The sequence below is a fragment of the Gobio gobio genome (genome assembly GCF_949357685.1).
Source record: "Gobio gobio genome assembly, chromosome: 16".
NCBI lineage: Eukaryota > Metazoa > Chordata > Actinopteri > Cypriniformes > Gobionidae > Gobio > Gobio gobio.
The window spans coordinates 7,056,138-7,071,895 of NC_137109.1; the positions used below are offsets into that span (position 1 = coordinate 7,056,138).

The 15,758-nt window shown below is 39.7% G+C and overlaps 1 protein-coding gene across 1 annotated transcript in view; it reads right to left on the reverse strand.

Moving 5' to 3' along the window:
* The window catches only part of rps6kal (ribosomal protein S6 kinase a, like), a 47,794-nt gene that overhangs the window by 16,216 nt on the left and 15,820 nt on the right, over positions 1–15,758 (reverse strand). Inside the window, exons 4-12 of the mRNA XM_079839004.1 lie at positions 12,615–12,696; positions 12,442–12,522; positions 10,707–10,786; positions 7,424–7,530; positions 7,096–7,133; positions 4,443–4,585; positions 2,590–2,660; positions 1,731–1,819; positions 1,563–1,627 (exon numbers count right to left, since the gene is read on the reverse strand). Of these exons, the coding sequence (XP_079695130.1) occupies positions 1,563–1,627; positions 1,731–1,819; positions 2,590–2,660; positions 4,443–4,585; positions 7,096–7,133; positions 7,424–7,530; positions 10,707–10,786; positions 12,442–12,522; positions 12,615–12,696 (756 nt within the window). The remainder of the gene's footprint in view (positions 1–1,562; positions 1,628–1,730; positions 1,820–2,589; positions 2,661–4,442; positions 4,586–7,095; positions 7,134–7,423; positions 7,531–10,706; positions 10,787–12,441; positions 12,523–12,614; positions 12,697–15,758) is intronic.

Sequence of the window (15,758 nt, forward strand, 5' to 3'; positions counted from 1 at the left end):
AAAATTTGTAGAAATGATCGTTCTTTCTAAATGTGATGTAAACATACTGTCCTGTGACTACAAATAAACAAACAGACGCAAATTAATAAGTACGCGTGTCCTCATTTTGTGAAATAACGGAAAATACCACTTTATTTCTGTGTGACTAATGTGCAATCTTGACAAATTATTTAATTGTAATCAATGCATCACTTATTATTGTAAAACTGTGGTAAAACATCAATGCTTTGGTTTTAAATCTTTAAAGGGCCACTTCAGCGCTGGGAAATGAATGTGTATTTAAACTGTGACATTTATGCAGTAGAAATGTGAAATTATTTTTGAATTTGGTGCCTTCTAGACTGAGAAAAGACAGAACATTTATTTTTGTCTCATGTGGGTGAAAGACAACAACTCCCAGAATGCACTTGCTTCGCTGCCCTACGAGGCCACTCCCTACACCAGCGTCGTTTTGATCTTCATAATGATACAATAATTTTGTTCAGTTAGAGAATAAACACTACAAGTAAAAACTGAACGTGTCTTTTCAATAAAGTGTGAGTGAGCCGAACGAAAGTCACAGGACAAACGCAGCAGGAGCACGAGAGGGAAGTAAGAGCTGAGCAGAGCTGAGGTAAGCGCGGCTGTCATTCTCAGCTCGTGTCCAGTCTGGCGCTTTTTCTGAACGCATATGGAAGCTAAACTTTCATAGGAATTCATTGAAAAGGTGAATCACTCATTTTGCTCCGCACCGCTCCGTTATGAATGCCCGAGGCTGAGCCAAGCACATTTACATTCTGAGAGTGAGATCCCTCCCCTGTGGGCGGGTTGAAAACATGCAGAACAGCTTTATCTACTGGCTGTAGTTTTTAGCCTCTGTCCAAAAAATCCTCAGATGATGCAAAATGACAATATTTGCGTCATCTGAGGATTTTTTCCAGAAATAAAATGCATAAATCTCTCATCTCAGGGGGATATGAGGGGGAAAAGTACCATAATTCAAATATACTACGGGGTTTCTTCTGATACAAAGCTTAATGCTAAATCACTGAAGTTACCCTTTAAATAAATGACATAAATGGCAACAAACGGACACTTTTGTCATGTTCGTTTTGTGATCTCGCAAGTTTCCAGTGATTTCTTTCTGATTAGTTTTCTGATCAAACTTCCATTTGTTGGTGAAATGATGGGTTCGTGTGACGTTGCTCCAGAGAGGCGTGTTAAGGGCAGACTTTAGTGAAGCGCTGCTGAAATTCTGAGCTCGACGGTGGAAACACAGTGTGATTTTGGGGTCAGTGCTACAGGTCTATTAGCCCAGCCCGGCCCGTTGAAAGCCCTGGCTCGCACTGGCTCGACAGTGGAAAAACGGCTAATGTCTATGTATTTAAAATGCAATGTCATTACAGTCCCTGTTAGTGTAATGGTCAGGTGTCCAAAATACTTTTGTCCATATAGTGTATGTGTAACCACTAATCAAACCCAAGATCATTAGTCAAACACAGCTTGGTCTGGCCACACACTCAAGAAATGGAGGATGAGCACTTGGCTAAGAGCAGTGCAACGGTGGGTCAACGGATTCTTACATTCCAGTCAATGGTGGAGAAAAACGTGTGTCGCTTGATCTCCTCCACTCCGTCAGGACCTGCTCCTGCAACAGACCAGGTATGATGATTACCAGACTGGTGACACCACTACCAAAAGTTTGTTTCTATGGTTTTCACAAACTGTGAAAAGAAACACCGGTGACTTACCTAAACGATTTGATGGATTTCTTTTGAAGAGCATTCGTAAAAGACTTTGTGCTTCCAAACTTAAAAACTGTGGCATTCCCAGCTTTGCTCTGATGTACAGGAACAAACAGGGAAAAAATAAATAAATAAATAAATCAGAAAAAGCAACATTACCAGCATTTTGAGTGCATAGTCATCATGAACACTAAACTAATGAACTGTGAAGTGTTCCTTATTGGTTCTTCAGTTCACCAGTCTATTACATTTTTCTATCTGGCAGCCTCAATAAGAAATTTGACCAATTAAGCATCAAAAAATCAAAATAAAAAAAAAATCAAATCACTTTATTGTCACACAGCCATGTACACAAGTGCAACAGCAGGTGAAATTCTTGGTGCAGTTCCGAGCAACATAGCAGTCATGACATGTACAACATTTAAAGCAGCATCAGATTACACATCTGATGCGCCCACAATTACTCACAGCACAGTAAACACTACAATAAATAATTTACACAATGTGAGTGTAGTTCTCACAGCTTTAACCAATATACACATACTTACAATATACATATACTTTAAACAATATACACTAAACATACATTAAACAGTATACATTAAGCTATAATAATAATAATATACAATGTACAGTATCCATTATTATTCACAGTAGAGATCCAATGTACAATAGGTGCTATATGATAAATGATAAATAATAAATTATAATAAATGTGTATATAATGTGTGTGTATCTACAGTGGGTTGTGCTGAGTGATATTCTGTCCAGTGTGTGTTATGATCCTGATGGGTCAAGAGTTAAGGAGACTGGCATGATTTCACATAGATCACATAGACTGGCATGATTTAACAGCCACACTCACTTGAGAATCATGTTCATAGTCTCATTCCGGTCTTTGCCTTGGAACGGTAATGTGCCGGTCAGCATTTCAAACTGAAAAATAAAAATAAACAAAATCAACCATCAAAGAAGGCGACAAGCAGCATTTACAAATGACCAAAGCATTAAAGTGCGATTTCAAGGTAAATGTTCTCTTTCAGTCAATTCACTTGGTATAACACAGATATCAAGATCATGTGTCACACTAAAGACGTCTCAATTGTCTGTTTTTTGTCAATACATAAAGACCAGCCTCATTAACACACTTGAGCCCTCAGACACTCAACTCTAGAAAAACGGCTCAAAAGGATAATGCATACATTTACGTTTTAGCTTATGAAATGTACAGGTCTAGAATTAACTTTTTATCAACATGCTTTCAATGCAAAATGCTGAACAGTTAGTTCATGCGTTCATGAGCTCAAGGCTAGATTATTGTAATGCTCTACTGGGTGGTTGCCCTGCTCGCTTAATAAACAAACTCCAGCTGGTCCGAAACGCAGCTGCTCGAGTTCTTACTAGAACCAGGAAGTATGACCATTTGGTTCTGTCAAAACTGCACTGGCTGCCTATTAAATATTGCATACATTTTAAAATCTTGCTTATTACTTACAAAGCACTAAATGGTTTAGCTCCCCAGTACTTGAGCGAGCTCTTAACACATTATACCCCATCACATCTATTGTGGTCTCAAAACTCTGGCCAGTTGATAATACAGAGAATATCAAAATCAACTGTTTAGCACCTAAACTCTGGAACAGTCTTCCTAGCATTGTTCGGGAAGCAGACACACTCTGTCAGTTTAAATCTAGACTAAAAACACATCTCTTTACTGTTGCATACACATAGAACATTATCAATTTCTATTATTCAAATCAGTTAAATGATTGTCAGGCAGCATTAACTAGGTCAGCCGGAACCGGGAACACTTCCCACAACATCTGATGAACATCATAAGAAGAACGCATTGGGGGTTTTCTGTTTTAGTTAAGGGTAGGTGTTGTTTAAGTGGCGCAAAATTAAATAACATCAGTTTTCACAACAGAAATGAATCAATCAAAAACTTACTTTAGCTTTTCTTCTAAAACAAAATGAATTTCCTATTATCACTGTAAATGAAGGTGCCTTGACTTGAATCTCTGATTAGCGAATTTTGCCTGAGAGCGGAAAAGTTCCCAAATTGCAAATTCGCTGCACTGACCAACAGAAAACGGCTTGGTTTGGAAGTGACTTGTGTGTGAACTGTGTTTTATACATCACTACGCTACCGACAATGTTACTGCTCAAATCTCTTTGAGTCATATATATAGCCAAATACAGTTGTATGGCTGTATTTACTTTATAAATGTTTATAATCCAATACGGAGTAGATTGTTAAATAGCGGAGCTGCTAGTGCCACAGACATAAAAGAGTGTGCATTTTGTATTTGTGTAAAAATGTGAAGGGGAAGAAAACAAAAAACTTGTGTTAGAGGACTGTATGACATGAGGACTGAGTCAAGAAACACACAGACTCTACATCAAGTCCTTCCCGCTCGGACAGGTCATCCGGAGCTTATCACGATGGCGGTGATGCTATCCGTGTGGCATCTTGTTCCTTTGCTTCAGAGAACAGTATTGCATATATAATAGAGATGAAACGGTATGAATACGTAATTTCATGATTATAGGGACTAAAAGGATCATGGTATTGTTAAAATGTGCTGAAAACGCTCATAAACGTACTGAAACAGTACAGGAATTTTATCATGGTTTATCCCTAATATAGAACCTCACATTTTCCAAACATATTAATAACGGGAGAGACATTAAGGTGTTGCTGTGAAGAGCTCCTACCATTAAGACGCCGAGAGACCACCAGTCGGCGCTCTGTGTGTGACCTCTCCTGTTGACCACCTCAGGGGCCATATATTCCACAGTGCCACAGAAAGAGTACGCTTTTCTGTCCTGATCTACGGATTCTTTACTGAGCCCAAAGTCTGCGAAAGGCACATCAGCACATTAGTCAAACTTGCATCGAGTCACAAAGCTAAAGCAGGGGCGTCAAACTCTGCTCTCTGAGAGACTCTCCTGCTAGAGCTGCACGATTCTGGATAAATTGAGTATCACGGTTTTTTGTGTGTGTGTGTGGGCATGTTTTTGTGAAATATCAGGACACAAATGTCATTGGTATGACATAAGTATTACAAAAAGAGGGTGAAATATGAGGACGTTCCCCATGTCCTCACTTTTCAAAATGCTTATAAATCACACAGAATGAGGTTTTTTCACAGAAAGTGAACTGCACAGTCTCCTGTGATGGGTAGGTTTAGGGGCAGGGGCTGTGTGTGTGTGTGTGTGTGTGTGTGTGTGTGTGTGTGTGTGTGTGTGTGTGTGTGTGTGTGTGTGTGTGTGTGTGTGTGTGTGTGTGTGTGTGTGTGATGGGTAGGTTTAGGGGCAGGGGCAGTGTGTGTGTGTGTGTGTGTGTGTGTGATGGGTAGGTTTAGGGGCAGGGGCAGTGTAAGGGGATAGAAAATACGGTTTGTACGGTATAAAAACCATTACGCCTATGGAATGTCCTCACATTTCACAAAAACAAACGTGTGTGTGTGTGTGTGTGTGTGTGTGTAAAATGGAGATTGCGATTCTCCCACGATTTTGAAGAGAAAAAAAAGACTACAAGTAAAAAACAAAAACAAAATGGTCGTTGTTTTAGTCTATTTAAAAGCTATATTAATTTGAACTAAATAAAAATTATTTGAATGGACTCCACTTTTCATTCATCAAAACTTGATTATGGGATGAATCCGATTTTTGTGAATACATCTTTTAAAAAAGGCACAATATGTAAGATTTTTAGATTAAAATATCCAAAAACCCCTACAACTATGTTATACATTTTATTGACTTGTGTACTTACATTATCCCAAACGTTTCCAACAATGTTTAAATCCAGAGTAATCAGCTATTTTAACCAGGACACATGTCCGTGCCCTTGCGTCGCCTATCAATTTCCACGCTACCCTTGATTTCTGTAGAAACCAAGAGAACACCAGTTCTGATTGCGCGCCTTCACCTCCATTCATAAATCGTCATCTCCCGTGGCCTCATGGGATAGTAAAGTGTCCATCGTGTGCGCACTTCAGAATCTCGCTGGAAGTAGTAGGTCATCCGGGTAGTTTTCGCCGACTGTTTATCGAATACTATGAATTCATACATACTACTCTGTTGGCGTACCGTTTTTCGCATACTATATAGTAGAGAAGTATCCGATTTCGGACGCAGCTTATGTGTTTTATTAGACAGATGAGCAACTGTTTGGATACATTTATCAACAGAAAACTGATTGTTATACAGCTCAACACGGTTAGTCTTATAGTTTGAATCGCTTGTTTTCTTGATTCACCGCGAGTGACGTTTTTACCTCAGAGACGACGCCAAGTGGCTAACAGCATAATCAGAGAGAGCTTTCTCCATCATACAATATATTTTAAAATTAATTGTATGTTATTTAGCAACAGTCATTTAGCCATCCTGATTTTATTAATATGATATACTAATATCGATCTAGATTATCATAGCCGCCACAGAGCGAACACATGAGTAACGTTATAACATATCCGTCAACAAAGTATTTAGTATGATTGTTTTTAGCATGTAAAACAGCGCTGTGTTACCCCACATACACAACAGAAAGTGCGGAAACGGCTGCGGCATAAGCAGAATAAAAGCTTGGCGCAGGTCTCTCTCATTAGCATTCGCTCCCGTGGCTCTCGATGCGTCCGGCTTCACCATCGTAACGTTAATAAAACTTTAATACAATCGCTCATTTGTGAACATGTTTTCTGCCCGAGTCTGTTGGATTCCTTTCCAGCGGCTGTGGAGGTGAAAGACTACAACTCCCATAATTCCACGCTCATTCACAGCGTCATCAAGCTACGCCTTTGTTTTGAATAAGAGACCTCTAGTGGCTAAACTTACATACTGTGCCTTTAAATTTGTGCCTTTTTTAAACACCTCCTGGTGTAACGATAAGCAATACAATACATACAAGTGTCAAAATACTTTTTTAAAAAGATGATTTACTCTCATTTTGATCAATACCGTGTTTATACACATAAATAACGATAATGTGTGTTTTAAGATTGTTTGTTTGCTGACACTTGCGATGTGAAACATGGCAGATTCATGGTCATTTAGGAATAAGATCGCATGGGTGTTTGAATCGAGATTGCGATCTTTTAACGATTAATCGTGCAGCTCTACATCCTGCAGAGTTCACTTGAAAACTGGTGTTGAGTCTGCAGGATGGCCGAGTTTAAGTCTTCAGCGGCAGAGTTTGACAAAGAACCCCATCTGACCATGACTCAAACACATACAAGGCTCAAATCATTCTTAATTCAGGGTGAACCGCTAACAGAACATGTAACGCATTACACATTAGCCTCTATCTACATGCACAAGTTCAACAGGCAGGGAAGTGATGTAATAAGGGGACAATGGTACGTACCTGTTAACTTGATATGTCCAGCTTCATCAAGCAAAATGCTGAAAATTAAGACCACATTTCTCCAATACAGATACAAAAATACATGAACTAAACAAGAGTCAACAAACAAAATCAGACGAAGAATTCAAAACCTCTCGATTATAATCTTGCACATTGGTTCTGTCAGATATATCCATCCTTACTTAATAAAAGATCAAAAAGAGAGGGCAGGTGAAATGCCAGAAAGAGAGAGAGTACGGTTTCTACACTACACACACAGAGAAAGACAGAGAGAGAGAGACAGACAGAGAGAGAAATGAATTCAGAGAGGTGAAGGGGGATACTTTACTTTTCAGGCTTCAGGTCTCTGTAAACAATGCCTAGGTTGTGTAGATGATCCAATGCAAGGGCCAGCTCTGCAAGGTAGAATTTCACATCCTCCTCTGTAAACATAACCTAGTAAGAACTGGACAAATTTACTCTCTCATCAAAGATCACACACACACACACATACACACACAACAATATAATACACATCATCATAACGACAAAGAAAAAGATGGATGTACGCCAAGCATATTTGTTTGAAATGAATATTAATGTCGGGTTAACAATTAATGGATGGTATAGGAATTTGCAGAGTTATTTGAAATGATTTAACACATTACTTTTCTATTTAAACAACGCATTTACTGGCAAACACAGCATTTGAAAAGGTGTGGTTTACATGCACTAATGTTCTTCAATCCAATCCGATTTCATATTCGGAAAGTCACGTTTATAAGAACCCTAAATGTTGCAATACGATTCACATATTCGTTTACATGTGCATGATTTATTCTTAACAAAACTGGAGTGCATGCATAGAGCCCAGTCACTGGAGCTACCGTTGTTTTTGCCTTGATGCAGAGGTGGAAAAAATACACAACTCCATTACTTGAGGAAGAGTAAAAGTACCACTGGTCAAATATTACTTTGTTACATAAGTGAAAGTTGTAAAAACTGCTTTTTACTTGAGTAAAAGTACAGAAGTACTTGCTTTTTAAAAGTATCAAAAGTAAAATTTCCTTTTTTATGTCAATGCATTATTTTATTGTTGTTGCATTGTTGTATAAATGCACACGCTGTGCCATGGTGGTTTAAAGGGATAGTTCACCCAAAAATGAAAATGTGATTGAGTTGGGTTGGGAGAATATCAGATGTGTATCAGGGTATTGGATCCGTGTATTCGGCCTTAAAGTCACAGCAGCTTTGTAAAGAGCTTTGTAACTTTTAAACAAGTATTGAGTTTAAGGTAGTCGTATGCTAGCATGTCGGATGGAGCATCACTCACTGGCATAAAGGGATGGTTCACCCAAAAATGAAAATGTGATGTTTATCTGCTTACCCCCAGGGCATCCAAGATATAGCTGACTTGCCGGAAGTGATTGTGCGCTGGTGTTCAGTGTATTTGAGGTAAAAAATTATATAAATACTGTTTGGTTTTTCGCACAAACCGATCGTTTCGTGTCTTAAGACATCAATGTGTCGTCACGAGCCGCAGGGTTTAATATGGATTTGTCTGTGCCTGTTTTTTTAACTCTCATATATGCATATTACCATTCACATGCATTAGACTACTGACAGACTGCAAGGGTTAAAGTTAAACATCTTCATTTGTGTTCTACTGAAGAAACAGAGTCACCTATATCTTGGATGCCCTGGGGATAAGCAGATAAACATAACACTTTCATTTTTGGGTGAACCATCCCTTTATGCCAGTGAGTGATGCTCCGTCCGACATGCTAGCATACGACTACCTTAAACTCAATACTTGTTTAAAAGTTACAAAGCTCTTTACAAAGCTGCTGTGACTTTAAGGCCGAATACACGGATCCAATACCCTGATACACATCTGATATTCTCCCAACTCAACTGTGTAAACATTCTTAATACTCGCCAAAATTGACATTTTAACATCATTGTGTGTGTATTGGTCACATCAGTTCTGACTGGATCTCTCCCCAAATTGCCCTCCCTAACATTTTCGTTTCGTTTTTATTTGTTGATGAAAATTTCAATAGAAATTATAACAATTTCAAGGTTTTCTTCAACAAAATTAACACTGCAATACTGAGACTTTAGATCTAAAAAAAAAACACAAAAAAAACAGACAATTTCCATTTCAAGCTTTCACCAGAAATCACACCTCAATATTCTTCCGCAGTTTGGACAGCGAGTTTTTGAAAGCTGTGATATGGTTCATTTTAGGCAAACATTTAAAACAAAACAAATTTTTCATCTTTTCAGAAAACTGAAACGTTCTAAGTGTAGCCATGGGTCTGCGCACTGTGCCGAGGAACCGTCTTCCATTTTGCAAATCAGCTGATCACTGTTCAAAAAGTGCTGGGAGATCATTGGACTTCAAGAGTTATTACTGATAGGCTGTGTGCAAAAATGACTTTCGACTTCAAAGACCTTGATAGAAATGTAGTGGAGTGAAAAGTACGATATTTGTCTCTCAAATGTAGCGAAGTCATACGTTTCCAGAAAACAATACTACTCAAGTTAAGTACGGATTCTCAAAAAGTATACTTAAGTACAGTACTCAAGTAAAGGTAGTACCTGTCCACCTCTGCCTTGATGCCATCTAATAAGAAAGCAGACATATACTGTATGTCAGAAGAGCTTTCATAAGTAAACTGCGCTTCAGGGCACTGCGCAAGCAAGCTATTTGTGAATCCGATTAAGAAAACAATCCGTTTTTTCTTAATTATTTCCTTTTGATCAGATTATCGACAGGATTATTAATCAATCCCATCAAATTTGATTTGGACTGAGCTCAATGAGATCGATTGCGATGTTCACATAAAGGATTTTCAATCAGATTACTAATGTATCATTTGGTTGCATGTAAACCTAGCAACCCTGTGTAAAGATGAAAGCCACACCGAAGCCGTATTCATGCCTCTTGCCTAATATAAGGGAGTGGTTTGATGAAATGCTACGGTAAACTCTGCAAGACATTCAGCATGTGGTCTTATTTTTCTGCCAATTGAGCACATGAATCGACATTGTTAAGAAAGCACAGAAAACATACAATAAATAACCAGACAAATAAATAAAGTTCTTGAGACACACAAAGGGCTGGAAATGCAAACAGACTACAGGCCTGTTAATGAACACAAATTTTCACTGCGACAACTTCTCATCTATGCACCCCAACACACTGACTGTGAAAGCAAACCAGGTTTTATTTGTGGTAGAGTTTAACAAAATAGGCGTATTTTGTCAAATATAGTCAAATGAGTCCAGCATTCAAGCATGTAAATGAAAGAAAATTTCCAGTTTCCAGTTATTTGTATATAATTTTTGTGCGATATTTGGGATTAATGTAATTTTCTGGATTGCATTGCTTTGGGTGAGAATAGGCTTTATACTCTAAAGCTTTTAAAACCTGCAAATGAACACAAGTGAAAATTTGGCAGAGGACATAACACTTTATAAGACATTTGGACATTATTACAAACAATCAATTGTTGGGGGGGAAAAATAGCAATACAAAACAGTTATAAAGAGGAGATGTTAGTCTGTTAACATCAACATCATAAATCAGACAAAGAAACTGTTAGAGTAGATCACACGATGCTTACCTCTTTGGATAAACGAGTAAATACATCCCCACCCCTGAGAAAATCCAAAATTAAATAGAGTTTCCCTTCTGTCTGAAAGGCTGTAAGAACAAAATAAAAAAATCAGTCAATCACACCTAGAAGTCAATCCTGGGGAATTAATGGAAATGTGATGTAAAATAAATAAAGCAAAGGAACAAAACCGGTTTAAATTTGTTCCAATAACACTATATTAACGTTATTGACGTCTTATTTAAAGCTGCACTATGTAACTTTTCCGTCCGCTAGAGGTCACCTATTCAAAACAAAGGCGTAGTTTGATGACGGCAAGTTTGAGGGCAGAATCTTGGGACATGTGGTCTTCACCTCACAGCCGGTGGGAAAGAATCGGGATTGGACTTGGGCAGAAATCATGTTCATGGATGTGATTATTAACGTTACTGTAGTGAAGCAGAGCAGGACCGAGTGTTGATAAGATGAACTCAACACACGCCTCGCGAGCAGCGGGACTTTTATTATGACACAGTCGCCGGCACCACTTCCTCTTCTCCGGTCATGAGTGTGAGGTAACGCAGCTCTGTTTATCATAATAGACACATCTGAGTGTGTTGATGATGTGATGACGTTACTCTGTGTGTTCTCTCAGCGGCTGCTATGACACTTGTTCACACTGCAGTGAGAGTAAAGCGTTTCTGCAAAATAAAACCAGAAACCGAGGGGAACGCAGATATGATGTCATCGACAGGCGACTCCCTCACACGTCCCGGTTCCTCGGGTAAAAGAGCAATTTCTCACGATTTACAAATAGTTGGAAACATTTGGGATATTGTAAGTACTCAACTGAACAAAATATATAACACTGGCCTAGTGGTTTTTGGATATTTACTGCGAAAATGTTACATAGTGCAGCTTTAACTGTTTAAGTTGACTTAAGAAATAACAGACTATGTTTACTAGGATATTCACCAAGACCGGTATTTTTTACATAATTTTGTGTTCATATGTCCGTTCAAGTGCAAGACGACATAAAAAAGAGAGCTTTTCAGATGTGCACACACACAAAACTTCGGACACTATTGAATTTAGTTATTTTGCGTCTTCTTGCGCTTGAATAATTAAATTGGCATGGCTTAAAAATGTGCAAATGATGAACTTTCGTGACGTTTCGCTGGCAGTCCTTATTGTCGAGCCATCATCAATTAGCATTTTACAGATAGACAAGACAATGTGTGAGGAATATATACATCCACAGTCATAACATGCTTTCTGAATGTATAAGGGTCAGATTTACAAAGACTTCAGTGATGTGTCACAGCCATAGCGTTTCTAAGTTTATCAAACAACATTCATACAAACAAGGTGGAACTTACTATGCCATGCATACAGTCTGGGATGTGTAGTATTTGTTTTTTCCCCCCACTACTCCCACCAAAATTGGCTCAAATAATCATTGGACAGAGCTCCATACAGGACTGACCAAAACAAAGTGAGGCTGTACCTCAGCAAAGCTTTGGTCTTTCGAAATAAAGTTGGGTCTACTGCCTTTGTTGTTTATACTTTAGAAATGTGGGCTCTAAAACCACACAAAATAAGACAATACCAACAAGTACATTTCATGTTTTCATGTCTGCAACATTAGAATTGCTCCCTTACACTAAACGAAACGAAGCTACGTCTTGTCAAACGTTTTGGGAGTCGAGCAAACAACCCAATAACTATTACTCAAAGGGTCTAAGACAAATCATCTGAGTCTTACCATAGTGCAACTTCACAATGAAAGGATGATTGACCTCCACCAAAATATCTCTCTCCATCTTAGTGCGAACTCTGTCCCTCACTGCAACACAACACACACAAACAAATGATGAATAAACATGAGTATGCCATCACAGAAATGTGTTACGCACACTAATGAAGACGATCACTGACCTTTTAAAGATGCCTTTTTGAGCACCTTCATTGCATAAAGCTGACCGGCATCCGGACCCATTAACTTCCGCACCAGAAACACCTGCGGTCAGGACAGTTCACAGATCACCTTCCAGTTTACAGACACAAGGAAGTAGATATACAAGTCCTCTAACATCAGCATACATGATAACAGAACTCGATTGATCACAACATGGACGAATTCATTCATGTCGGTCATCGAGAGAAATGGGTGACGCTCATTAAACCAGTCAAGAAATGTTCAGGTCTGGAGAATGTGTATTATATTGGAAATATATGATGAATATATTGATACAATGAACAAAAGTCAATGGGGTCCAAAAACAACATCGGAGAGTTTTTTTTTTGTGATCATGCATTATCAATATCAGAGAATTTGTTTTTGAGTAACCAGGTTTAAATGATGTTTAAATAAATAAATCTGTCATGAAAATGACAGACACTGTGTATGAATGATTATATTTCAACAACGAATTGGAGTAAAAACATGTTTGCACACAATGTGTTATTTGAGTGTTGATTATTATATCTAAAAATAAATAGCAAGGTAATTTGGGCTCTGTGGTTATATAATAGTAATGTGCAAGTAAGGGCTCCCTATATAGTTTACACTTTACAGCATTAGCTGATCATTTATCAACTTTAAGAAACTTTTAGTTATGACTGAATTAATTTAAGCACAGACACGATGTGTTCAGTAAACCAGTGTTTAATAAAAAAAAGCTGTTTTATATTTAGTTTTACGTACGTACTGAACCGTCAGTTTTGTGTACCATTACACCCCTAATATATGGGTCATTCCTTGGATTCGGTAATATTTCAACTTGTACTTTTTTAATTTTTGAACTACATTTAATTACATTTCTAAATACCCCACATTATTAGGCACATATCAAACTTTTAAAAAATCATATTTTCCCATCTCAGGGATTAAAGACTTTTTATTATTTTGAGTTTTTTTCAGATGTGTACACCTTTTATTCTCAACCCCGTAACGGACAAAATTGAATTAGTTTAAACAGGATTTTACACAAAACTTGTTATAAAATCATCATCTACCTACTGCTCATGTGTCCCTCATACCAATTCAATGACTTCAAATGTAACATTTATTATCATTTTCACATTTGTATGTGATGGAAGTTACAAATATCCAAATTGTTTGTCCGTGGTCTCTTTATTTTAGTAAGAAAAAATTAATTGAAATGTTTCACTAAAACCACAATTTTACTGTGTTAGTCCTTAACATGTCGGGTGGTAATCAGCAAGAAATGCTTTAATTTTTAATTGTCTTCCTTATTTTATTTTCCAAAAATATTAATGTGACAGGGTTGAGAATGCTGTGATGGGGTTGAAAGGACACACTGGCCTACTTTTAATTTGTGTTTGTTTAATACGAAAATCCCTCTTTGAGACTCAAACAAAACACTATTTAATTTTAGGCAACCATGTAATAAAGTCAGTCATATTTAGTTTTTACTTTATTATCTGAACTGCAGTGAGAATTTAAACAAAGAAAACGGCTCGGGTTATGACTATAACCCTTGTTCCCTGAGAAAGGGAATGAGCACTGCGTCGTTCCGACGAATTTGGGGACGCTCCCTTAGCAATAGCGTGTCTGAAGTATGAATTAAACTATTCCAATCCTGATTGATGTATCGTCATGACGTAGTATGTGACGGCATACCCGGAAGCTACATAAGGGGGGCCGGCGCATAGTAATGTCAGTTATCGCGATGAAGCATGCGCTCCAAGCGTGACGAGGTGTGGCGACGAGACTCAGGGAACAAGGGTTATAGACATAACCCGAGCCGTTCCCTTTCGAGGGAACTCGCACTGCGTCGGAACGACGAATTTGGGGAACGAGTACCCACTAGGCCACACCGAGGGTCACGTCTGCCCTAGTGTGAAGCTGGAGACCAGGCACAACTAGGACTGGAGCATCCTAGCGCCGGGCGTCGCAGGGAGATGCAAGCTGTAAAATCTAATGAAAGTGTGCGGGGTGGGCCACCCAGCCGCCTCGCAGATCTCCTGCATCGGGACTCCAGAAAGGAGGGCCACTGAGGAGGCCATGCCCCTGGTGGAATGAGCCCTCACGGCCATCGGTGAAGGCAAATTGCGCACCTGATAAGCCGTGGCTATAGCCTGGACAATCCAGTTACTGATTGTCTGAGTCGAAGCAGGCAGCCCTTTCTTGGGTGAACCAAAGCACACTAACAGCTGTTCTGATTTCCTCCACTGCGCAGACATCTCCAAATATATTTTAAGAGCTCTAACCAGGCAGAGCAGGTGAAGTCTCCCTTCTTCCGCTGTCACGTGAGGTGGAGGATGGAAAGCCTGAAGAACCAATGACCTGGCCACACTAAATGGCACCTTGGGCACGTAGCCCGGCTTAGGATGCAAGATGGCCTTAACTCCGCCAGGGGCAAACTCCAGGCAAGTCAGCGTCACCGCCAAGGCCTGGAGGTCCCCCACTCTCCTCAGAGAAGTGATAGCCAGGAGAAAAGCCACCTTAAGGGTCTGGTTCTTTGCCTCAGCCAACTCCAGTGGCTCAAAGGGGGCCTCAGCCGAACCTTCAAGTACCACCGCCAGAACGAGCCGCAGGCCTCACCCTCCGAGCCCCACAGAGGAACCGTACAACCAGATGGTGCCTACCCAAAGGCCCATCACTCACAGGAGTGTGGAAAGCCCCAATGGCAGCAACGTACACCTTGAGTGTGGACGGGGTTAGACCCGCAAAGAAGCGATTTTGGAGGAACTCCAGCACTGAAGCCACCGGGCAGTTAACTGGGTCCACCTCACGCTCTCTACACCAAACGCAGAAAACATTCCATTTAAGTCTCCTTGCAGACGTAGCCCTGGAGCTGAGCAAGGTCTCAATCACATCTGCCGACAGGCCGGCCTCTAGGTATCTGGCCCCCCCAGGGGCCAGACACACAGGTTCCAAATATCTGGCCGGGGGTGAAATATCGTGCCCCCCGCCTGAGATAGAAGATCCCTCCTGAGAGGGACCTGCCACGGGGGACCCGCCAGCAGAGCTATGATGTCCGAAAACCAAACTCGAGTCGGCCAACGAGGTGAGGTGAGGCACCAAGAGCAGGCTGACCCCTTGTTGACGGACCC